Genomic DNA, 24,116 nt, shown 5'->3' with positions numbered 1-24,116 from the left:
TAATTGCTTGACCCCATAAAACTGGACTTATTTCAGGCCAGGCGCGTAAGCAGGGGTGGGATGGGGGTTAACCCCACTGCATTTGTTTTTATTTGTGTATTTTGGAGCAACCCCCCCCCCCTTTGAGCTGTTGATGTTGTTTTTTGTTTTTTGTTTAATTCAAAAAATAAATAAAAATAATAATGGATGACCTAAAAGAGATGACCTTAACCCCCCCCCCCTCCCGATCGGTCAAATTTTCAAAATTTTGGGACCCCCCAAAAAAAATATCCTCTTACAACCCCCCCCCCCCCCCCCGCTTATTCAGCGGTTGGCTGAGTCGTTGCGAAATTTTCGGCCCGATTTAAAAATGTTAACCCCCCTCCCCTTGAAAAAATCCTGCGTACGCTACTGTTTCAGGCTACAAACTAAAGTGAAGACTTGTTCATTTAATATCAGCAATCTTATAATGAAAACGTCTTGAACTGAAGTTCACAGTACTCTTCATTTGTTGCAACGACGGGATGGTTGCCGGGGCCGGGGGCGGGGGCGGCGTCACTCCCAACACGCGTCCAGAAAAAAAAACGTCGTAGGGTGTCTTTTTCAGGGTTACGGTGTTGTCGACGTTTTCCTTAATTTTTAGAGGGGTGTTTTTCAAGCACTGATCTCACAAAAAAATCAAAAGGGTGCTTTTTCAGATACTACATCAACAACCCACTATTTGTAATTGTCAAAAATATACTGATTGAATCTTTGTGCGGCACAAAACGTACGACCGTTCGGTAAAAGGGTCTTAGGTAATTGCAACCACTTAAGTAGATTCGACAACTAATGGTCGTTATTTTCCCATTAAAAGCCATTTTCAAGCCCTTTCGTTTTAAGGGAAATTCTAAATTAATATTGTCTTTATAATGCCGTTGGAATTTAACCTTTTCTTTTTTTATGGGGCCTGCAAAATTTATGGGACATAGTACCTTTGACAAAGTTTTAATGCATGTAATGAAAACTAATCAAAGTAAAGTCGTTATACTTGGGCCATATCTATGCAGCACTAGACGAAATATAGTATAGACAGCATACACATTTTTTTGAGACAATAATGTACATTATTAATGATAATTTATACCGATTTATTTGTAAAAAGAAAGTAGAGGTGTGTGGTCGTGTATATATATTCTGATGTGATAATTATCTGTAGTGCATGGTACGATATTCATTGTAACATACTCAAAAGAGTGACGGGAATTCTTTAAGAGTGGGACAAAAATGTCCCCTGAAATTACTGTTCACCGTTTCATGATGTCTTTATATAAGTAAGTGCACATGATCTATATCGCATGTTTTGCAGGGGTTGATGTGCCCCTTAGTCGGTTCAGCTACTCATTCTGTCAATATAGTTATGAAAAGAATAAAAATGTTTGTAAAATCACGTTACAAAATAGTTGTTGAAAATAATTTGTAACATATTCCAAAGTTCCATACATTATGTATTTCTACGACTATAAAAATACATAGAAAATATTTCATATACAACATGTAATTTGTACATAATATGAATAGCAATAATTTGCAATACTGTTTCTCGTAGGTGTCGTATTGCTCTGCATCCATTTTATGATTATTGAAAAATGTAAATCTTCCCCCTTTTCTCTATATCCAAAATGAACGGGCGATTTCGCTGTCCGGGGGGGGGGGGGGGGGAGATGTTAATTGAACAATGCACACACACAAATTCAGGCATAATATAGTCACATTTTCAACTTTAGCCAATGATGTAAATGTAAATATTATTTATACTTTATTTTCATTTCATTTAATTCAATATAATTCATTTTTAGGACTCGAGTGTGGAAAAATTAATATGCTGCGGGTTACATTGATGACATTGTGTTTTAAATTCTCTGATTACAGTGATTAAAAGTTTGTGATTAGGGGTTTTCAACTATTTCCCCGAGCTAGTATGGGCAGAATCAGCAATGAAAGCAACACATACTGGGCAGAAAATATATGTTTTTTTTAATACTTAATTGATTGTCTTGATTGTTATGTTTTAGGTATTTTGTTTGCTCGTCATATACTGTCGACTCATATATTTCATTGATGTAAGCTGGCAAAGAATATTTAACTTATATTCAAGTCCAGTTCATAGACTACTGTGCCTGTAATATACTCAAGTCAACAATAATGTATAGGACAGGGTATAAACAATAACACGCAGTTTTTTGGTCTGCCTAAAGAGTATATGAAGTGTATAATAAAAACCATAGAATTGAGAAGAAATGATTTTTCTACTCCGGTTATTGTTATCTTTTTATGATGAAATAATTTTATTTTTATACTTGAATGCCTCATTGTAATCAGTGGCGTAGCTACAGGTGGCATGGAAAATGTGCCCCAACCTCTGCCCATTGAGTGGTGAAAAAAAATGAAGAGAGAGAGAGAAAGAGAGAGAGAGAGAGAGAGAGAGAGGGGGGTGATCGAGATAGCTAAACGCCTGTACAAACCCCACTCCTCCCTCTATCAATCAGTAGCCATGTGAACTCCCATCTCATTTTCCGAGTAAGACCGATGCGCCTAAATCCGTCCAGTGCCTCATCCTACACCAATGGGTGTTATAGAAGAACAACATATGATGTACATAATATAGCAGCGTGTTCGAAAGAAATGATGACTACTGTTTGTGCCCCCCCCCACCCTCTACCCAGGGGCGTCGATAAACCTTATTCAGTGTTGGGGGGGGGGCAGGAGCGGATCCAGCCGGCGGCAGGGGAGGGGCCCAATTCGTGAGAAAATATTTAGCGGTCGATAATTCGCTCAGTAGAAGGGGGGGGATGAGCATTAATTTTTTTGTTGGAACTCGAAAACTAAAAAAATCGCCCCCCCCCTTGATCACCAGGGGAGGGGCCCATCTCCAAAAAAAGGTAAAAATAACGTGTTTTTACACGTTTTTTTCCTCAGGGAAGGGGGCCCGCCCCCTTGATCTGCCACTGGGGGGGGGGTGTAGAGGCCACCGATCACCGACAAAACTAGCCACCAATATTACCGACAACCATCAATGCCAATTAATGTCCCACTTTAAACTTCTGCATTGATATAGTACACAGGGATCGAGCAAGAATACCGACACAGCTGACCCGACACAGCAGCAAGGCGACTCCACCCAACAACCCTTTCTCTCTCTCTTTTTCCCCTTACCCCCCTCTCTCTCTCTCTCTCTCTCTCTCCTCTCTTTCACCCACCCCCCCCCCCCGTTTCTTTTGTTTCCCTTTTCTCTTTTTTTTCCTTCCCTTTCTTTCCTTTTCTCCTTTTCTTTTTTTTTCCTTCCTTTTTTCCCTTTTTTTCCCTCTCCTTCCTCTCTTTTTCTTCTCTTCTCTTTCCTTTCTTTTAATTTTCTTTTTTTCTTTTCGTTCAGTCCTTTCCTTCTCATTTTTCCCTCCCCCTTTCTCATGTTTCCCGACGGCAGCGCAATTTTGCCGACAATATCCTGACAGGTAGGGGTGTCGCATCCCCTATCCCCCCCCCCCTTTAGCGACGCCCATGCCTCTACCCCATTTCTCTTCGATATCGGAACAACTCAATCAATTTCCTAGATCAAATGGGGGAGGGTAAAGGCGACAAATCAAATTTGCGTAACATATGTTTCAATAAGCCAACGAATATATATATATATATATATATATATATACTAAAAATGCCAGAATAAAAGACACTTGCATAGCCTGCCAAACAAAATTACGCTCATTCATTCCACATTGCGGCCATAGTGAAGAAGAATGAAATATTGAGAGAATGATGGAGCGCGTAGCCATATCAAAGGTCCCCGTTGCTGCCCTATTTTCTTTCTCTCTCTCTCTCTCTCTCTCTCTTTTCTTCCTTTTTTTTTTTCAAAGGGAAGACAGCAATGGGGAACTTTGATTGTGCTACGTACTTTTAATATCCTTTCATTTTCTTATAGTATAGGCAACAATTATAATTCGGTAGTTATAGGAGAGGACTGCAACTTTTAAACCGTCTTCCCTGAGCCTTTCTCTAATCGCAGTCGGGTAAATGAAACGAGAACAAGCATCAAACGTTATGTTATTTCTGTCTGTGAGTTTATAACTAAATTACATTTTGATTTGATTTGATTAGATATGATTTGATTCTATTTGATTTGATTAGTCCATACTTACTTGAAATTGGGGGACAAAATACAAAGGGGAAAATATAAATCAAACACAAGAAAATAAAAAATGTACAGGATCGATGGCCATGAAAGCTCGAGAGCTACAATGATTTTTTTTTTTTTTTTTAAGTTCACTTTGTCCATGTATAGCTTAATTATCCTCATTCAGAGCTTTCTCCCAAGCTTTCTACATCAACATCATTTTCATTCTCCACCTCCAGTCAAAACTCTTCTTCGGACTCCTTTAGGAGGAAAAGAATCCAAGAATGTATAGTGGGGCCCCCTCCGCATCCGATATCCCTAGATCCTCGACCTCGGTTCATTCGCTCAATTTATCAGCCGAGTCGTATTTTACCCGTGTGGGGACCGCTGCAGAGGCCATGGCTACGAAAGTGTTGGCCGAAGCTCTGGGCAGCATGAAAGGCCGAATTGGCTTCAACAATAAACAAATCCTTGGGCTTGGCGTTGTCAGAGAGCAATTAGTATCGCAGCTGCCGTGAAACGTCATTAATAATCAGATTGGAAGTATTTGTAAGTATGAAATGTATTTGCCTGCGATGTTTATACACCTTACTTGAGTCTCATTCGTGTTTATTGTGAATAAAATCGAACACGATAATTGTATTGACGAATTTCAAGTCTGCAGTGCAGTGTGGTTTTCTCGTACAGCACAGCCTGCAGTGCAGTGCCAGTGCCAGTGCTTTAAGCTTTGTGTGTAACGGACTGCGCCTACCGATCGAGTGGGATGGGTCCTGCGTCGACAAACTGGACAGCTGATCTTTGTTATTGTTTTGATATTAATGAAGTATTGTTGTTGGTGGTGATGGGTGATGATATTGATGATGATTTTTGTTGTTGCTGTCTTAATTTTTTCTTCAATGTTTTGTTTTACTTTACTTACTTACTTTACTTTAAAACACGATGTTGTAGGTCTAAGCCTGTTCATCGATCCAGGATTCTTCCGTGATTACTGCTATTTTGTGGAGGGAGGAGGTTGTGTAATAACATGAGACAATAGACAACACCTAGACCGGCTCATACAGAAGGCTTACTGGTACACTCTTTGACCAGTGACTATCAAGTCTATTCTTAAAAGAGTTTACCGACCCAGCTGCCACAACGTTTTCTGGGAGACCGTTCCACAGTTCCACGACTCTATTGCTAAAAAAGTATTTTCTTATATCTAGCCTTGAATATTTCTTTTCAAGTTTTCTAGAGTGACCTCGAGTTCGATCTTCTGTACTCATCTTAAAGGGCATCTCTTGCACAGTGTACAAGCCATTCACGTACTTATACACATCGATCATGTCCCCCCTTTTACGCCTGTGAACAAGAGTTGGTAGTTTGAGTTTGGTCAAGCGCTCCTGGTATGTTAAATTTCTAAGGCCAGGAATAATCTTTGTTGCACGTCTTTGTACGCTCTCCAACATTCTCTGTTCTCCTAATCTGTATGGGGACCATGCGGCTTGTCCATATTCTAAAATGGGCCTAACGAGGCCTTTAAACAAAAACGGCATAGTATCAGTATTGAGGTACATAAATGTCCTACGGATAACTCCAAGTACTCGATTCGCTTTGAGAACTGTTTGGGAAATGTGATCTTTAAATGATAGTTGTGAATCTACTAGGACACCTAGGTCCTTTTCTACTTTTGTAACAGATAGTGTTACAGAGTCTGTCCCCTTTTTCATACAATAGTCTGTAGAGGCTTCTGCCGGTAACTTCCCAAGCCTTAAAACAGTACACTTATCAGGATGAAAGCAAAGCTGCCATTTCTCAGCCCATTCTTCCATACGTGACAGATCCTCTTGAAGTTGCTTTCTTAAATCTGCAGTATCAGCACGGACATACAACTTTGTGTCGTCTGCAAACATCGAAATATTTGAGTTGACAACTTTTGGAAGGTCATTGACAAATAGCAAAAATAAACATGGACCCAACACACTGCCCTGCGGCACTCCACTCAGGACTTTGCCCCACTTAGACTGCTTGCCTCTGACCACTACTCTTTGCTGCCGTCCACTCAGAAAAGACTCTAACCATGCAAGTACATTCCCACGAACTCCATACAATTCTAATTTGAGAAGCAGTCGGTGGTGAGGCACCGTATCGAACGCCTTCATGAAGTCCAAATATATGGCATCTACTGTGCCTCCATCATCCAAAATCTGTGTCCACTGGTCCAACACTTCTAAAAGATTGGTGATGCAAGACCGACCAACTACAAACCCATGCTGGTGAACTGAAATCAAATCATTCGTCATAAGATGGTCAAGCAATTGCTTACGCACAAGATTCTCCATCATTTTACAAATAATGCTTGTTAGACTAACTGGCCTATAATTTTTACTATCACTTTTGTTACCTTTCTTGAAAATCGGGGTAACATTTGCAGATTTCCAGTCCTGGGGTAACTGTTTACTTTCAAGACTCTTTTGGAACAGCAAAGAAATCGGTAGAGCTAACACATCTGCTAGTTCTTTTAGTAGACGGGGATGTATTTTGTCAGGCCCCGGAGATTTATTAGGCTTAAGTCTACGCAGTAATTCAAACACATCTCCTGACGTAATCTGTATGTCGTCTAGTGGAGTGTCAAATTCAACATCTAAAGGGAGAGGAATATCTTGTAAATCTTCCTGGGTGAAAACTGAAGAGAAGAAATCTTGCAAAACCTCAGCCTTCTCCTGATCCGTTTCTGTTTTACTCCCATCAGGTTTGGTTAAATTACAGACACTTTCCCGAGTTGTTATTTTTGAGTTTACATATGACCAGAAGGCTCTTGCATTCTTCTTAACTCCTGAGGCTATATATTTCTCATATGAACTCACCGCCTTCCTACACTGCCACCTTGCTTGGTTGCTGGATCTACTATAACAACGTCTTTGCTGTTCAATTTCTGCACTAGAATACTTTTCCCGATTTTTTTCGCTTTTCATCTCTTGCCACTTTCTGAAATGTCTATGTTTTTCTCTAACCACTTCCAGAGTCTCTCTGTTCATCCAATGTTTTTTCCTCTGACTTACGTTTAGTGTTTTCTTTGGTGTATAACGATTAAAGATGTCTAACAGTGTAGTTTTGAAGAAAGACCATGATTTTTCCATGGACATCTCCCAAAATTCATTATTCCAATCAATTTCCATAATCTTATCATACATTGCATCATAGTCTGCTTTATCATAAATGTATCTTGTTTCTCCACTTAAACCAGTAACTTTGCATTTGTCCCAAAAAGTAATATAGACTAGACTCTATGTGCAACTTTTTCTGTTTAAAACTTTAAAATTAAAGTTAAATCTAACCTTAGGTTAGGGCTTAGGCTGCCTTAAGCCTTAACAAAGAACTAATCTAAAAAATCAGACAAATCAGAGACACAGACAGGTGAGAGTTTAAAGGAGAACTAACCCCAAAGAATATGTAGAGTCTATATAGGTATTCTGAAAAACGGAATGAATTCATGCATTTTGATTAGGATGTTCCGGTACAATATATATTTCAAATGTGTATGAGAGAGATATGTAAATAAAGATTTCTTGGCATGATGTAATGCCTGTTAGCATGACTTGGGCGCAGCCATTTTCTTGAAAATGTGACGTACCAGGCTGATTTGTACATATTATTATGCACCAAGCTTTAATTGGAAAGACTTTTGAATTCAAACACAAAACCTTTACTTTTTAATTAGGGAAAATCACAGCCAAAATAAGCCAAGAAGGTAATAATTACATGTGGTGAAAAATAGATAATAGGGTAACAATTGTAACTCATTTATTTAAAAAGACTAAAATACTAAAATACTAAGAATGATGGGGGGGGGGGAGATAAACTATATTTTTTCTTAGGAAAAAGTCACGTACAGTAATTGATGTATTTTCAAATTTATTCAAAATGTATATATGATTATCTTAAGGTATTCTATTCACATTTTATATATCAATAGAATGCAAAATGCATTACCGGTATATGTTATAGCTATGTCGGACAATATATGCAATTTGCATTCTCAGTATTAAATTTGTAATAGGGGTGTTGGTCAAAGAATTAGATAAAATAATTAGTACCAATGTACTTTAAACAAAGACATAACATTAATATATAGTGTTTACACCTTGAAATTGGCCTACTATTACTGATTGCCTAACTATCTACATGTACATGACATTTTCTTCTAGATATACTAATTCAACATGATGGTGAGAGGACCAACTAGAAAGAGAACCCGCAGATTCAGCTGTGTTGATCCAATGAACCAGGAGGCGAGACAAGCTGTTGCCGTTGGTAACGTAAAACGCGTCAAAGAGCTTCTATTGATCGGGTTGTCTCCCAATGAGGCTGACTGTAATGGCTGGACTCTTCTTCATCTTGCATCATCAAGAGGAAGGGAGAGGGTTCTCAGGGAACTCCTTGAACATCAAGGTAGGAATTTTGCCATCCTGTATCCTAATTCATGTAATAATTACATTTGCTTATATAGTGCCTAACACTTAGTTTATCAGAATTTTTAAAGCGCTCTACAATAATGCAGCATAATTACCATGGCTTTAGTAGTGCAGCTGTTACGGGTGTTGCGTTACAAGGAATAAATTCCTACTAGGTACCCATTTACTTCACCTGGGTGGAGTGTGGCAAATGTAGATCAATGTCTTGCCAAAGGACATTAGTGCCGCGATGGGACTCAACTACAGACCTTGTGATCGACAGTCCGGCAACATATCCACTCCTGAAAGTGTGACCCAAGCTTATTCTTATCTTCATCACCTTTTCATTCCGTCCTTCTTTTTCATAGATTTCACTCTGCTTTTCTAATTTTTTAAGGCTTTTTTGTCTATATTAATATATATTTGTATATCCGATTGCTTTTCCTAATTCTATCATTTATTTTGCCATTTCGACACTACCTACAATAATAAGAGGACCAAGATTTTGTGATATAAACCCCTTAGGCCCAACAAAAATCATCGGTTCTTGAACCTGCCCATAAGTATGCTGCATATATGTAAAATGCATTATCTTTTACAGAATATGAAAAAAATATTACAAAAGTGAAAAAAATAAGTGAAATCGTTGTCATGGAGATTCCTTTAAAAGGGGTGTTTTTCAAGCACTGATTGCACAAAAACACAAGAGCAATGTAATAGTGGAATAAATGTTTATTGACTGTCACCTGTGCAGAAGAGGTTACACAGAATTTATTTATAGACTTATTTGATATTGTTCAGTCTGTATAGAAGACTTATGGAACGTATTTGCCCTCTTTTTCTTTGTTAACCTCCCACTCAGGCTCTCCATGTGCTAGAGATGGGATAGGAGGATTCACCTGTCTGCACTACGCAGCCATGCATGGAAGAACCCGTCTAGCTCAGCTTCTACTAGAATACGACAAAGACAACAAGTATGACCTGGTCAACTCACCCAGCTCCGATGGCTGGACACCTCTCCATGTAGCAGCTCACTACGGTAGGGAGTCCTTCGTCAGGATGCTCCTGCAGCAAGGAGCGAGAGTGGACGCTCTGAGCACCAAGGGTACAAGCCCCCTGCAGCTTGCCATCATCAGGGAAAAGGTTCCCTGCGTCAAGCTGCTCTTGGCGTATGCTTCAGACATTGATATCCAGAGCGGTTTCCCTCTGAGGTATACCATCTTGAAAGGAAATATGTTTTTAGCCAGACTGCTCCTGCTGAACGGTGCTAGCCCTAACCTCGGTAGGTCTGAAGATGGACAGACACCCTTACACCTATCAGCGATGAAAGACGATACAGCTTGTTGTGTATTGCTGTGTAGGTTTGGTGCTGATAGCCATGCTGTCAATGATGATGGAAAGACTCCTCTTGAAATGTACAAGTCTTTGAATGAAGGAGACACCGGTGCTAGTTTGTCAGTTCTTACCGTGCCATCAAGTAAGTTCTATCATGAGGTATAGAAACATCTACATGTACCTGTATTTGTCTGAGAAAATTGATTTAAAATGTATACGTTTATGGATGAATGTATGCCTCCTCTTCCCCCTCCCCATTGAATGGCAAAAATTGAGGTAAAGAAAAAAAGGGGGAACAGTAGGGCTATTTGAACCCCTTCCCTTTGTGTAATATTTTTGTTTTCTTGCATTTTGCGAACATAACAAATTAACAGTGCCCCTATTCCAACATTGCAAGTACCCTCCCCTCAATTGCTGGACCCAACCACTATGCCACTATTCTACTGAAAATTAAACCCGACGCTAGGCTCAAGCTCTTGATCGAAATGTGACATAACAAAGGAAATTAGTCTTGAGTTCTACGCTTTTCTTTGCTTAATGTAATTGTAGACCCCAGGGTTGGATTTTGATTGATTCGTAGAAAACAAGGGGACTTGGGAATATGTTAAGTGACGGGGTAAAGGCAATATTATTATGCAACAATATCTGTGATCCTTAAACAGTTGAATTTTTATTACGGACTGTATGAATAAAGCAATAGTATTGTACAGTGTGTACACTGTATATACATGTATATCTATTTCATGTCTTCTAAAATACATGTATCTCAATCTTTGGTTGTATTTCAACTGAAGAAATTGTGTTGTAAACTACAGTAGAGACCATTTAAATGTTACATTTGATTGATGTTACACTCTGTTTGTGTATTCTATTATTTTTCTGGAAGTTTATCAAATTATTATCATTTTTGTTTTCTTACCTTTCCAGGAACTCCTAGAACTCTTCAGGATCATTGTCGTTTGGTTATCCGCCATAGACTTGGTCAGAAAGGACTACACCATATCAATCTCTTACCCATTGCCAACATTGTGAAAGACTATGTGAGATACAAAGACCATTACTGATGCCCGGGACATTGCAAAGCATTGTTGAAGACTTAAGAAGCTATTGCCACCTGCCATATCATCATTTGTATGACTATTTATTGGAATGCAATGTGGAACTGGACTGGACTGGACTTCCTGCTTCAGTTGCTAATCATTTGGTCTTGGGGAGGCCCTCATAGGGTGGATTGCGTAGGAAGAGGATGAGAGTGGCTCTGAAGAAGAGGAAGAAGAAAATTGGCTATGAAGCCCATTTGTGTGGTCTTCAATGATCAGGCCTTGACATACATGTAGTCCAGATTCTGTCTTGTTTTTTTTTTTTTCCTTCTCAATCACCTATATAGCGGTGCCTCCACTCATCGCACCATCCCCCAACTGTCGAGAAAAAGGAGAGGCAAGGACCGGTTCAGCGTTAAGGTTGTGTTATTTTCTCAGTGGATTGGGCGTGTGACACAGAAACAGTCGTGGCAGTTGAGTACTAGCCTTGACAGTGCTCATGAACTTGGGAATTCCATGCTGAATAACTGGTGTGCCAGGTGTGGAGATGCAGCATTCTTGAAAACCGGAGTTATTTCCTAAAAAAAACGATCCCAAATGCTCGTTCAGATATGGCAAGGTTAACTGCCGCCAAAAGAAAGCCCCTCCACAGTCATCTGTGTAAATGAAGGGCATCTGCATGCAACAAAGGTCCCACATGTATTCACTAAGCTCTGTATTATAAGATTATATCAAGTTTATTATATGAAATGTATCACACTTCACGTCATCATAATAAAACCCTCACGGTTTTGCCACGTCATAGCTGATCAAGCCTTTAGTATGATTGCTTGGACCCCCCCCCCCACAAAAAAAGTGCATGTTTAAGCAATATTATGCGTTTCAACAGAATGTCCACAGACCTACTTAAGACTTATAACTGACGATTGAGAACATATGGCCTTCAACAGGCATCCTAGGACAGCTAGCATGAGATAAATCCAGCAAACGGAGATATTTGTATAATATTGGGTGGCTTTGAGTGTGATACAAGAAAATATTGCTTGAGCTATGTCAATATTGAACGAATCAGAAGAGTTCAATATTGTCATAGCGAGAGCAATATATTATTGTATCACACAAAAACAAAGCCATATAATATTATTATTATCTATATCAAGCTGACTAGCGAAGTAACAAAATTTGACTTACCTCAGTAAATATGGCTTTGTTTTTGTGTGATATCGATCCTGTTGCCAACTCATTTACCCTGTACAGATTATTTTAATCCTTCAATGAAAAGTGTCCAAAAAATTAATTTTGCATTGAAATGGAAAGAAAAGGATAATATTAGTATGAAGTGAATTTCAACAAAGTCTTTGGTAGATTATCTTTGTCATGAATATTGAAGGAGGAAGATGAAACCTAGCATTCCATAGAAGTGTGAACTAAAATTCTAGTTTAGTCTGGGCTTAGTCCCAGCTTAACTTATGAGAATACCACCCATTGGGTTTATCTGTCACAAACATGAGGAATATCTGTCATTGAATGATTAAAGGAATGAACTAATAAATGTCGGTAAAGCAGTAATTTTAAATCTTTTAACCTGTTGTATGCTAAACCCAAAATAAATCTGGCAGAAGTGTGTAGAAATGTGGTTGTTATGAAAAAAATTATATTGTGTCAATTAGTCAATTTGAGTTTTTGTTTTTGTATAAACTACTGCAGCAAAAATGAAATGAGATATTCGTAGTCCACTACAAAGTAACATTTTATACCAAAATTACACAGTTTTTTTTTATTAAGCTTCAACAATGTTATCGAGTCACTTTTACTTAATTATTCTATACACTGGTATAGATTGATCTTGCACTGGAAACAGTTAAATAATCTTGTAGCCTTTGGTATATATATCCCATGATAAGTATAATGTTGCACCAGGACATTATGGCCCATATTCTGAAGTCATGTCTTACTCCTGTGTGTGGCATGTAAAAGTGACAGGCACATATCAACTTTTTAATATTTTTTTTAAAGAGCTTGGTTTGAGGCTTGTGATTGTAATACTTGTTAAAGGTTATCTGAGGTCCTATTCAATATTATCACCATTCCAAAGTAAGTGATACAAATACCATGTTTGTTTTAAAGTGTGTATGATTTCTGGGGGGTGTTTCACAAAGATCCCAAGTCGAACTTAACTCCAACTTGGACTTAAATATTATGGAGAGCCATTTGGACTTAAATATTATGGAGAGCCATTTGTAGCCTTACAATAAAATATATTCAAAAGCAAAAATTCAAGTTTTTTTAGACTTCATAAATTCCACATCAAGAAATCTCCTTGATAATATAAAATATGAATGATTTGAATCAACATTTTATGCCTTTTATAATAACTTTTTAACAAATATTTTCAAAGATGCTAAAAGCTTTCCATAATTGCTATGTCCATTTTAGAGATAAGTTCAACTTAGGATCTTTGTGAAACACCCCCCCCCCCCCTGGACTAAATGGACTACTATCCAACGGCTACTTAACCTAAAAACTACCGCCATCCCCCTTTCCCTTTGAACAGTTTCAAATTGACAACTTGCCCTGAGGGAAACTACCCCTGGAAAACTTCCTATTAAAGGGAAAGACCCATTTTGGAAACCCCCCTCTCAAAAAATGAAATGGAAACTCTTATTACCAATCATGTGAAAGAATATTTTTTGACTAATACGTGATGATACAAATTTTGCAGGGAAACCGCCTACTAATTGATATATTTGGTAAATTATTATATCTATCAGGACCGGATAGATATCGATATGTGTCGCGTAGTCCTATTCATATTTCTGTGTACAGTAATAGTAATACAGAAGGCATTGCTTGCGGGAGTGCAAAATCGACTTGCGCCAAAGTGATGCCTACAGCATGTATTATTTTGGGATTAGCGGAGTGAGAGAATGAATTGCATATGCTTTTTGTAGAAGCAAAGTCACACACGCACACAGACACGCGCATACATGTTCATTGATATTTGATATGTGTGGTATGAGTAACTTGTTAAGGGATGTTATTTGGATCTGCAAAGACCGAATTAATACCCAAATCCCAATTGTTTTATTTAAACATCACATAAGCAACTTTGCCGCAAGTCAATTTTTGCACCCTCGCAAATAATGCCTCCTGTTCATCCAAGCGTGAACACATACCACACAAAAATGATACCAAATGATTTGGGATAAAACACTCTGTCATAAGATGTATACTAATTTACTGTTCATAGATCATTTTTAAAATGATTGGCAATTTTCTAGGTGTAAACTTTTTTTTGACTCAAACTGTATACAGTAATATTTATAAAATTGGAACTGGGTGGTCTCTGTATGAAGCCTATGGGATTGAGAATTCAGTATTCAATGGGTCAATATATTGATATGTTACATGTGTGTGTGTGTGTCTGTCTGTCTGTCTGTGTGTATCACATAATATGTATACTGCCACTTCATAGATGATGAAAATGACTTCAGGAAAGATGACGCTGGTCAACTAAGAGATAAGACACCATTGAATGTTGATAGTTTCTATGTCTTATAGTACAGGAAATACCATCTCTTATAATTATATCACATTCACACTGTTTCTCATAATAGAGCTCAACATTATACATGGACATGTAATAAAGAGTTGGTAATATAATTTATACAAGAATGAATTTTCTAATATTGAAATTGTAATTGATCAGATCATTTTTATTAAAATTGCTCTGTGAGAAAGAAAGTGAGAATTATGTGTTTTTCTTTTCATAGGAATTATCTTCTTGACACATAAACTATAAAAAAAAACATAGAGATGATACCCCATTAGTCCTTTGCCCAATTCGTCCTGACATCTGCCATCTACTGATTTCGTATGGTGGGGGTGGGGGGGGGGGGGGTCGACACATATCTCATCAAGGCCAGTGAAGTACATGTTTGGCCCCACTTGATCAACTTTCAATACAGATGGACATAGTTACAATTGTTTCACAGGATCAAAGTGTGCATACAGTTGAGTTTTTTCTTTGTGAACTTGTGATAGTTCATCACCTATTAAAGATGTGCATGTGTGGGTTTTCATCAATTACTCCATTTCAATTTTAAAAAATTGTCCTCAAAATAGCATCTGAGAGTATTTTCCACTATATACAGTGATACATGAGAAAAAACTGGAACCTGAAAATAAACGGATATTGTGAACAAAGTATGAGATGTATAAATGTGATATCTTGCTTTTCCGTAAAGTAATATGTTTTCAAATGATACAAAGATTGCAGTAATACATTCATTCTTCACCGAGCAACATTGTTTTGAAAATGGCGTGACAAAATCCATTTGTGCCTGATTTGGGCCCGTGAAACAGTGAACTGGTTGAAAACTTCACTTGAGTATCACACACGAACAAGAGGAAACAAACCGAATGAGAAGATTGGTTTTTACGTTCTTTCTTAATAACAAGGGCAGAATTATTGCCATTATCATTAATTAAAGGATGTTGGAGATCTTGTGAGGATAAAAAAAAAAATATTTTGTACTGAAAATTGGATCTTTTGGAGAATCTGGTGGAGATATAAATCCCGGATATAATATGTGACATTTAGTGAAAGATAAAGAGATTAAAAGAGAAATATAGTGGAGACCAAGCAAGACACAGAGTCGCATATACTCATTTAGAGAGTAGAGACAGAGTGAAATACAGACTGTATACAGCTGGACAGGAATAAGGAAAAAAAGACTATGATAAAGAAGAAAGAGACGGTGATCATGTATTTTGAAAATAAGCCTTCAATCGTTAATTGCCAAATTTCAAATACGCAAACGGCCCTCTTGCGCTGTAAACAAATCAATTTGAGCTCTATGACGTCATTCACCGCCATTATTCTGCCACTGTTCCAGAATCTCAGGGCATCGACAATAAATTAAAATTTTCGGGTCTAATTACCTTTGGATGGTTACAAGCTATTACACAATATTTCCATGATATTACACTACATTCCAGTGTGGTTATTGACGTCTAACTGAGCTAATTGTGTGCCGTAGCAACGTTTTAAGGTAGCTAAAATTTGATCGCAAGTGGCCGAACAGACAAAAAGATGTCTTCAGCGGAGGAAACACAGTCCACTCCCGCCGAAGCCCCGGCAACGGAAGTACAAGCTCCCGCTGAAATCGAAGAGAGCATGGATACCTCTCCCGTACCCGTACCTGTACCTGCGACTGCCGAAACAACGGAGGAGTCGACTCCTGATCCTGCGCCTGCACAAACATCTGAAAAGCCGCCCGCTGTTGAAACAAAAGCACAGCCAGCAGTGACAGAACCTAGCCAAACTATTCCAAAAACAGACTCTGGAAAATTCATTAGGCCAGCTAAACCACTTATCAAGCCGCCTGTTCCAAAGACGATTCAGACAGACAGACCATCAAAACAGGTTAGTTTTCAGGACACATTCTCAGAATCTCAGCCTCACATGTTTGATGCATGTTGTTATTAATTAATTGTTATGAACATCTATTATCTAACTAAGTCTAAAATGTTTATAATAAGTACACATCGCTTGTGCATCTGAAGCCGGCAAGTCTGGCTATTAAACATTTAACATAACAGTAACACCAGCACTAAACTAAATGTGTCAAAATTCAAATTAATAAAATTTTACTTTAGTTTTTTTTAAATTTCAATTTAATCAATGTTTAGTCAGTACCGGTACATCAACATGTACGACATAGAACTTTACGCATTGAGCGCTGTACAGTGAGATTATCTGAGATGATGCGCTCTCATTGGCCAATCCGCTCGAGCGGTTTTGAATTTAGTGAGAGAGGGCTCACTTAATTTAAAGCAGAGAGCACAAATGACAATGCCAATATTACATAACACACTGACATGTCAACAGGTGACGCACTTCACAAATAACTGACGCACACTTGGCATATTATTAGATACACACTTGAAATTTTTCAAACTTAAAAGGATTGGGTATCTTTGCCTCAGGTTCTAAATAAAATCCTGGATTTAGCTCATGCCGCAATCATAATTATAAATCTTTGGGTCAGAAATGAATCCCATGTCTTTTACAAGCCAATCACATGTTTGATTATCAAGATATTTATGATTGGAATTTGAAATGTAAAACAAACGTTTTCCCTACGGTTTTTATACTACACTACAGTCTCCTGGGGAAAATGAGTACCATACGGTATGGTAAAACCAGTCACTCAAAGAATTTTACTTTTTTGAAGCACTTCATGATCATTTCGAAGCGCATTTTTTTGTAGGGCTTCAATATTCTTTACCTTTACCCGATATTCTGGAAGAATGCTCTGTTCTCAGCAGTCGGGCTTCCAGTTTTGTTTCATTTTCTTCCTTCTCGTAGTTGGGTGTCTTCATCTTGGTAAGTTTGTCTGGCTCAGTTCTGCATCGGTTATTCTACTCATACATGTATGGGAAGCAGAAATGCTTGTCCTTCCATACTCGATCCAGTCTGGCTTTAAAGGCATTCACCATGGTAGCAGTGACTACCTCTTCAGGAAGTGTGTTCCAGTCATTGATGACTCATTGGCTGAATGCATCTTGCCTAATCTTCGTTCAGCATCTTTGTTTTACGATCTTTAGCTTGTGACCTCTTCAGTGAAAAAAATACACATGGGCTCGGGGCGAATTAGCCCCCGAAATGCCCAAAAGAGCCCCCGAAAATTTGCATAGAGTTCAATGCAAAACAAATTATAGAGTGTTATTTTTATGCCAGCAAGCTTGAAAAGTAGCCCCCGAAATTTTTAAAGTATTTTTTTCCCTGGACCTCTTGTGTTGCTAGTCGAGTGTTCAAAGAAGGTATCAACTGGGATGCGTTCAAGTCCATGGATGATATTACACTACATGTATATCTCAGACACTGATAACGAAGGCCCAGTGAAAAAAATACACGGGGGCTAGGGGCGAATTAGCCCATGAAATGCCAAAAATAGCCCCCGAAAGTCAGAAAAGAGCCCCTGTAAATTTGCATAGAGTTCAATGCAATACAAATTTTAGAATGTTATTTCCATGCAGGCAAGCTTGAAAAGTAGCCCCCGAAAAATAAATATTAATTTTTTCCCTGCGAAGGCCATGCATCTCAGATTTATAAAACTGGAAAACATTGTTAAATATGCCTTTAATACTAGTTCATACATGTGTACATGTAAAAAAAAAATTATCACATAACTGACAAACCCTACAGTATGACTTACTTCTGTTTTTTGTACTTATCACTTCCTTGTTTTTTACTCAACTTGTATCTTCCTTGTAGTCCATAGAGCAAATGGAAGAGGCCAAGCTAAAAGCAAAGTTTGGAGGTCTATCTAAGCCAGGAGGATCACAATTTCTACAAAAGAGGCTGAACAAAAATGTAAGTAGATAGAGAGATTACCGGTAACACTATTTTTAAAGCGTTATAATTTTGTAAAATGTTTCTGAGATTTGTCCTCTTCATAAAGGTACTTGCTATGGAGACAGGAGTCTGTACATAATATGTTTGGTTTTACAGTATACATGTACATGTAGTAGACTAGTCTAAAAAGTCGGTTCCAAACATGACATTTGTCCCTGTCTGTGAAAAAGGGGAAATGACTCAGATGAGGTTATATTTTTGATTCCATGACATTTGCTCCGGCGACAATTGCTCCGCTGTAAATTTCATACACTAATCGAATGGCTAACTTCAACCCTGGATTCAACACTATACCCTACCCTAAACCTAACCCTAAACCTAACATAAAACCCTATTGAAACCCTAACCCTAACCCTACATCTTAGACGAAATAAAGCCCGGAGCAATTGTCGCAGGAGCAAATGTCGTGTCACCATATTTTTACCACCATCTCAGCGATCCACACCACCCCCCCCCCCCCAACAGATTTGTGTAAATTCAACATTTACTTCTTAAATCTTTCCTTTTGTTTTCCTTTCAACTGTTTTCTACGTTCTCCTGTCTTTTCTTTCAATCCCTACTCATGATTCTTCCCTAAGTACTCTCTTTCATGGCTGCATTGTTAACCTTTTTGTGCATTCTCTCCCTCCCCTTGTCATGCACCAATTTACCCTTATAGATTGTATTTCTACTAATCTCTCAAGGACCCAATCACTTGTTTGAATTTCATCACTCTTTTTGTCTCCTTCGCTACCCCCCCCCTCATCCTGTTCCTCACTCTTTTTGTCTCCTTTGCTACACCCCCCCCCCCCTATCTTGTTCATCACTCTTTTTGTCTCCTTCGCTACCCCCCCCCCCCCTCATCCTGTCCCTCACTCTTTTTGTCTCCTTCGCTACCCCCCCCCCTCATCCTGTTCCTCACTCTTTTTGTCTCCTTCGCTACCCCCCCCCTCATCCTGTTCCTCACTCTTTTTGTCTCCTTCGCTACCCCCCCCCCCTCATCCTGTTCCTCACTCTTTTTGTCTCCTTCGCTACCCCCCCCCCCCTCATCCTGTTCCTCACTCTTTTTGTCTCCTTCGCTACCCCCCCCCCCCCCCTCATCCTATTCCTCACTCTTTTTGTCTCCTTTGCTACCCCCACCCTTATTTTTGCTGATTCCTAATAATAATAATAACAATTAATAACAATAATAATAATAATGATAATAATAATAAATATACCATACTATATTATATCACAAGTATGTCATGTGCTGTAACCGAGAGAAGGAACAAAAAGAAAAGAGTGAGATAGACTCAAGCTTACTCTATCCTCCATTCCTTTCCTCTTTTCTTTGATTCTACTACGATCACCAGCAAATGAAGTACTTTGACTCTGGCGACTACAACATGGCAAAGCAGCAAAGCAAGCATAAGATGCGTCCGTTGAGCGGTAAGCCGGGCGGAGGAATCCCTCCTGCTCCCAAGCCTACCGGTGAGGCTATCCCAACGCCCGACTCTATCCATCACAGAAAGCAGTCGTCAGAGATCAGCAAGTTAGCCGTCTAACAGGGGAAGATGCAATCGAAACACACCCCCAAGTTCATGTATCACGTTGGGAGCTATCACCAATGTAAAAAGATGTGAGATAGAGAGAGCAAGTATATCACTCTAGGATTATTTCATAATCAGACGGACAGAATTGTTTGTATATAGAATTAAAAATGGAATAGCTTCATGTAGATATGGCTTATCAAAGACATCAGTCCTAAAGCTAATGATTTTGTAAACCTGTGCCCTTGTACTGAAGGATTAATTTCTAACTTACATCTTATATGTGTTTAATGACCACCCACCTAACCTAAAGGTACAAATTCCCTCATATACATAGTACATCAGCACATAGTTTCAAGGAATTTTCTGATTTTCTCCTCTGATGGAATTTAGGCTTTAAAGTAGTTGCTAATTATTAAATTTACTAGTAAATTATCAGGTAAAGAGAGCTTTACATTGCATTTTGCCTTACATTATATGAAGTGTTGGTAAAATGGTTGTACTGGTGTCATTCTGTAATGTTTCACAATATGGTGAAGGAAAATTCCTTCCGGTTTTTGTAATACCCTCGGTACATATTATTAACCCAAGTACTTCTAAGGTGCATTAGTACATTAGATTACCAAAGTGCTAGTGTTGTACTCACTCGTAGTTCAGGTTACTGGTTCCAAACAACTGAGCCTGGGCATGACGTCCACTGCGAAATCATTCAAGCAATGGGCTGGAGCAGGGCAAATTCAGTGTTTGGGCCGGGCTGGTGTGATCACTTCACCATTGTTTGGAACCAGGGACCTTGACAACTTGGCGAGTATGACGTCACACTATGGAACTCTTATTTCACAAGCACCTCGGAGGAGCTGGTGTGATGATTAAATCAAACTCTGTGTGTAAGTCAACATTATACTTGAGATTACAGAAAGACTGGTAAAAAAAAATTGATTACTCAAGAATTCATAGAAAGAAAGAAATAAAAGCATTGAATAAAACAATCTTTGTAGATGATAACCCGTCCCAACTGCCTTCAAACTCCTACATATTTTTATCACTAGTCGCAACTTCTGACCATATACTGCCTTGATAATATGTAATGCCTGTGTGAAGAAACCATGGAGAAACTTGATAACTTACTAGCCTTCATGATTTTATTCCAAGATTATTCATTTTCAGCTGTCCCTCAAATACTCATATGTGAAAATATACCTCCTGAGTGCTGATTACTGCATTCTTGAACTCCCATAGGCTTAATAGTAGCCTACATGTACATGTGTGGGAGTACGAGAATGTAGTAAACATACAGCTACGACTCTGTTACAGCATGCATTTGGATAATCACAAACCAGAGGAATACAAAGTCCTAAATCTTCACAATGCATTAATATGTAGTACATGTAGGTTCTTACGTAGGGAAGGGTTAGATCTTCTGAGCACATTTGGGAAAGGGGTCTACATGCATGTGTAGAGGGGCGTGTAAAATACATGAAGCTTCCGACAGAGCCATCTATACACAGAGTTTGGCCAACTCGGTTCAAGTTGGACACAACATGGTGACTACTGCTTTGTTTGGCAAGTACTAAACAAAAGAATATACGCCATGATGTGACCCAGTGAAAGCAAGTTGGCCAATCTCTGTGTATAGATGGCTCTGGCTTCCGACACACATCAAGCCTTGTGTGTCTACCGTACTGTTTAATTCTGATAAGTTTTTATGGCTGTATAAAGTAGGAAGCCACACTACTATTGATTGATAGCGAGGCTATATTCTTGTAAAGCAATGTCATAAATGATGATGACATATAAATACGCTGTACATGGAAGCGCTATGAATATGCACAATAAATGACCATGTTGGCCTTCAATGGAAAAACATGTTTGTTACAGGGAAAACAACATATTTTTACAAAATTTACCAATTTCTTTTGGACATTGTGTCAAATTGTGATTAACTTCAGTTATTTGCTGTGAATTCCCTGAACGAAAGGGTTATAGTTTGGGAGTTAAGGGCAATTAGTTACCAGTTATATAAAATTACATCAGTGTAAGTTGTAAGCACAAAACATACCTAATCGGATATCGCATGTATATAAAAGGCATTGATGTTAGCATTGACTTACGGTGTGAATCTGTTTCATCTGCTTCTAGAATTGGTTGTATTTTCGTTTTTGCAAATGATTATTTTGAGAGAGAGAGAGAGAGAGAAATATAGAAAAAAGGAATACACATCCTTTAATTTTGTTTTCTCCACAGCCCTCTATGACAGTGAATGAAATCTGTATCTTTAGTTTTGTACAGGCATCAAAATAGAAATGATTGAGGGTATACAGAAACATTTCAAAGGTGACAAGCACTTTGAAAATATAAGAATGTATATTTTACTGAAGAAATGTTGTTTATTTGTGATGTCAAAATTATTTTTAGAAGAAAAAAAGTAGGTTTGTATAAATTTGTTTCTTTCTACTTCCAAGATTGAAATAAGATTTGTACATTATCGAAGTATATCTACACATGTAAATTGTGATGGTTGTGCGCATGTTATAATAGGATTAATTAATTTAATTAAATCTCTTTGGCAAAAAGTTCTAGCCATGTATTTGTTGCACTCCAAAGTAAGCTCCATGAAGATTAATGTTCATTTTGTTCAAGCAAATGTTAAGCTAAAAGTACATGTGTATTATGCAAGAGTGCATTTAATTACGTCACTTCCTCGATGTCCTGTTGAAGAATAAGTCAATTCATGAAGAAAAATGCTACCCTGTTTATAGACTTTGGATGGAAAGGTCCTAATGTTTTATTCTTAGTTTCTTTTGTATACTTGATGCATAACAATCTTCTGGCTTTTTTTACAGAAATACCTGAATTGAAATTGGGTGACTTCTGAACTAATACAGAACTTCTCCTGAATCCTTTCTACTTATACAATTTAAATTGTATGTACATGTATGTGTAAAAAGACTAAAAAAAGGTACATGTATTTCCTTTCTTTTACAATAATGGAACAACTGCTTCTTTTCTTGTACATGATTTTATATCAACAGACTGTGTATCTCTGTCTGCAAACCATTACTTATTCATCCTTTATGATAGACCAGTTGCAAGTTACTTGAATGAAGTTACCATATTTATCTCAATGTTATGAACATGGAATATTCCGAAAGTGATGGGGGTGCTTCATGAATAGCTTTAGACTTTTTTTTTTAATTTGATGAAGGTTTATCCTTTATTAATACACTAATGCTTATTATTGTATGAGAATGTTCACTGTATGACCTTGTGTCAGTATGTCAAATGTTTCAACTGGTTCAGAAAGTCTGGAAGAGAAATTTATGTATCTTCATTTGAGTTAAAGAACGCAGAGATATATTGTGTAACATATTAAATGTATATAATTACACGTTCCATTGAGTATTATTTTCATTTCTTTCCATTATAGTTTACCCTCTCATGCATTTCGCAGTCTCGATGTCAAGATCTCTTGATCGGAAAGGCACAATTTTGCAGGGGAAGGGAAATGGGGGGGGGGGGGGGAGTGATTAGGCCTTATAATAGTGATGATAGTGGTTGCAATTGACAATGTAGTTTAAATATGAAAAGATGTTGAAGGATTACAAGAAGGTTGTTTAATAGACGAGTGGTCTTCCCTCTTTTTTCCGGACAATTGTTGCAGGGCTGGGGTGAAGGATTATGGGAGTGATGATGTAAGTGGTTTAGTGTTGTTGAATATTCTATGATGAGAACGAGTACTGCAAAACTGTGGATAGGAATAATTTGTTATTGTTTATTGAAAAGCATTTTGATAGTGATACGAATCACTCCCTATGAATGATGCAAATTTGTTTTCTTTTGTTCTTTTTCTTCATTATGAACTTGATCATGTTACAAAGGATTTTCCTCCAACATTTGTTCCTATCCACCAGATGTATGGTACCATCAGTAACCCTTCCCATTTTACTTTACAAGTGATCTTTCTTTTAGGACCTTCTCTCTCTCTCTCTCTCTCTCTCTCTCTCTCTTCTTCCCTTCCCTCTTCCTATCTCGTTATCAGAGGCGGCCCTCCCGGGGGGCAGGGGGGGGGGCACAGTGTCCTCCCACTTTTTCAGATACCCCAAAAGTGCCCCTTTTTACATAGGAAAAGTGCCCCTTTTATTTTGTAAGAAGTGCCCCTTTTACTTTGAAAAGTGCCCCTATTACTTAGTAAAAGTGCCCCTTCCCCCCTTTTCACCGCTGACAAGATCCTTTTGTTTTTTGACACGT

General features: G+C 38.2%; 2 protein-coding genes across 2 annotated transcripts; both read left to right on the top strand.

Moving 5' to 3' along the window:
* Positions 1-4,452: 4,452 nt before the first annotated feature.
* Positions 4,453-12,108, top strand: LOC591246 (ankyrin repeat and SOCS box protein 7). Its single transcript, XM_790817.5, has 4 exons — positions 4,453-4,675; positions 8,314-8,557; positions 9,422-10,036; positions 10,822-12,108. Exons 2-4 carry the CDS (start codon positions 8,329-8,331, stop codon positions 10,956-10,958), a joined length of 981 nt encoding a protein of 326 aa, XP_795910.1. The 5' UTR covers positions 4,453-4,675; positions 8,314-8,328; the 3' UTR covers positions 10,959-12,108.
* A 3,672-nt stretch (positions 12,109-15,780) lies between these two features.
* Positions 15,781-23,261, top strand: LOC591219 (predicted GPI-anchored protein 58). Its single transcript, XM_790795.5, has 3 exons — positions 15,781-16,362; positions 18,217-18,315; positions 19,692-23,261. Exons 1-3 carry the CDS (start codon positions 16,030-16,032, stop codon positions 19,881-19,883), a joined length of 624 nt encoding a protein of 207 aa, XP_795888.1. The 5' UTR covers positions 15,781-16,029; the 3' UTR covers positions 19,884-23,261.
* The last annotated feature ends 855 nt before the right edge of the window (positions 23,262-24,116 follow it).

This window comes from Strongylocentrotus purpuratus, unplaced genomic scaffold (assembly GCF_000002235.5).
Source record: "Strongylocentrotus purpuratus isolate Spur 01 unplaced genomic scaffold, Spur_5.0 spur5_scaffold_9, whole genome shotgun sequence".
Taxonomy (NCBI): Eukaryota; Metazoa; Echinodermata; class Echinoidea; order Camarodonta; family Strongylocentrotidae; genus Strongylocentrotus; species Strongylocentrotus purpuratus.
This window is presented reverse-complemented; position numbering and strand designations above follow the sequence as displayed.

Excerpts from the sequence above, each read along its gene's own strand:
- LOC591219 (XM_790795.5), top strand. The coding sequence starts at position 16,030 with ATGTCTTCAGCGGAGGAAACACAGTCCACTCCCGCCGAAGCCCCGGCA. Across the intron at positions 16,363-18,216 it reads CAGACAGACCATCAAAACAG|TCCATAGAGCAAATGGAAGA; the intron begins GTTAGTTTTCAG and ends TCTTCCTTGTAG. Across the intron at positions 18,316-19,691 it reads AAAAGAGGCTGAACAAAAAT|CAAATGAAGTACTTTGACTC; the intron begins GTAAGTAGATAG and ends TACGATCACCAG.
- LOC591246 (XM_790817.5), top strand. The coding sequence starts at position 8,329 with ATGATGGTGAGAGGACCAACTAGAAAGAGAACCCGCAGATTCAGCTGT. Across the intron at positions 8,558-9,421 it reads GGAACTCCTTGAACATCAAG|GCTCTCCATGTGCTAGAGAT; the intron begins GTAGGAATTTTG and ends CCTCCCACTCAG. Across the intron at positions 10,037-10,821 it reads AGTTCTTACCGTGCCATCAA|GAACTCCTAGAACTCTTCAG; the intron begins GTAAGTTCTATC and ends TTACCTTTCCAG.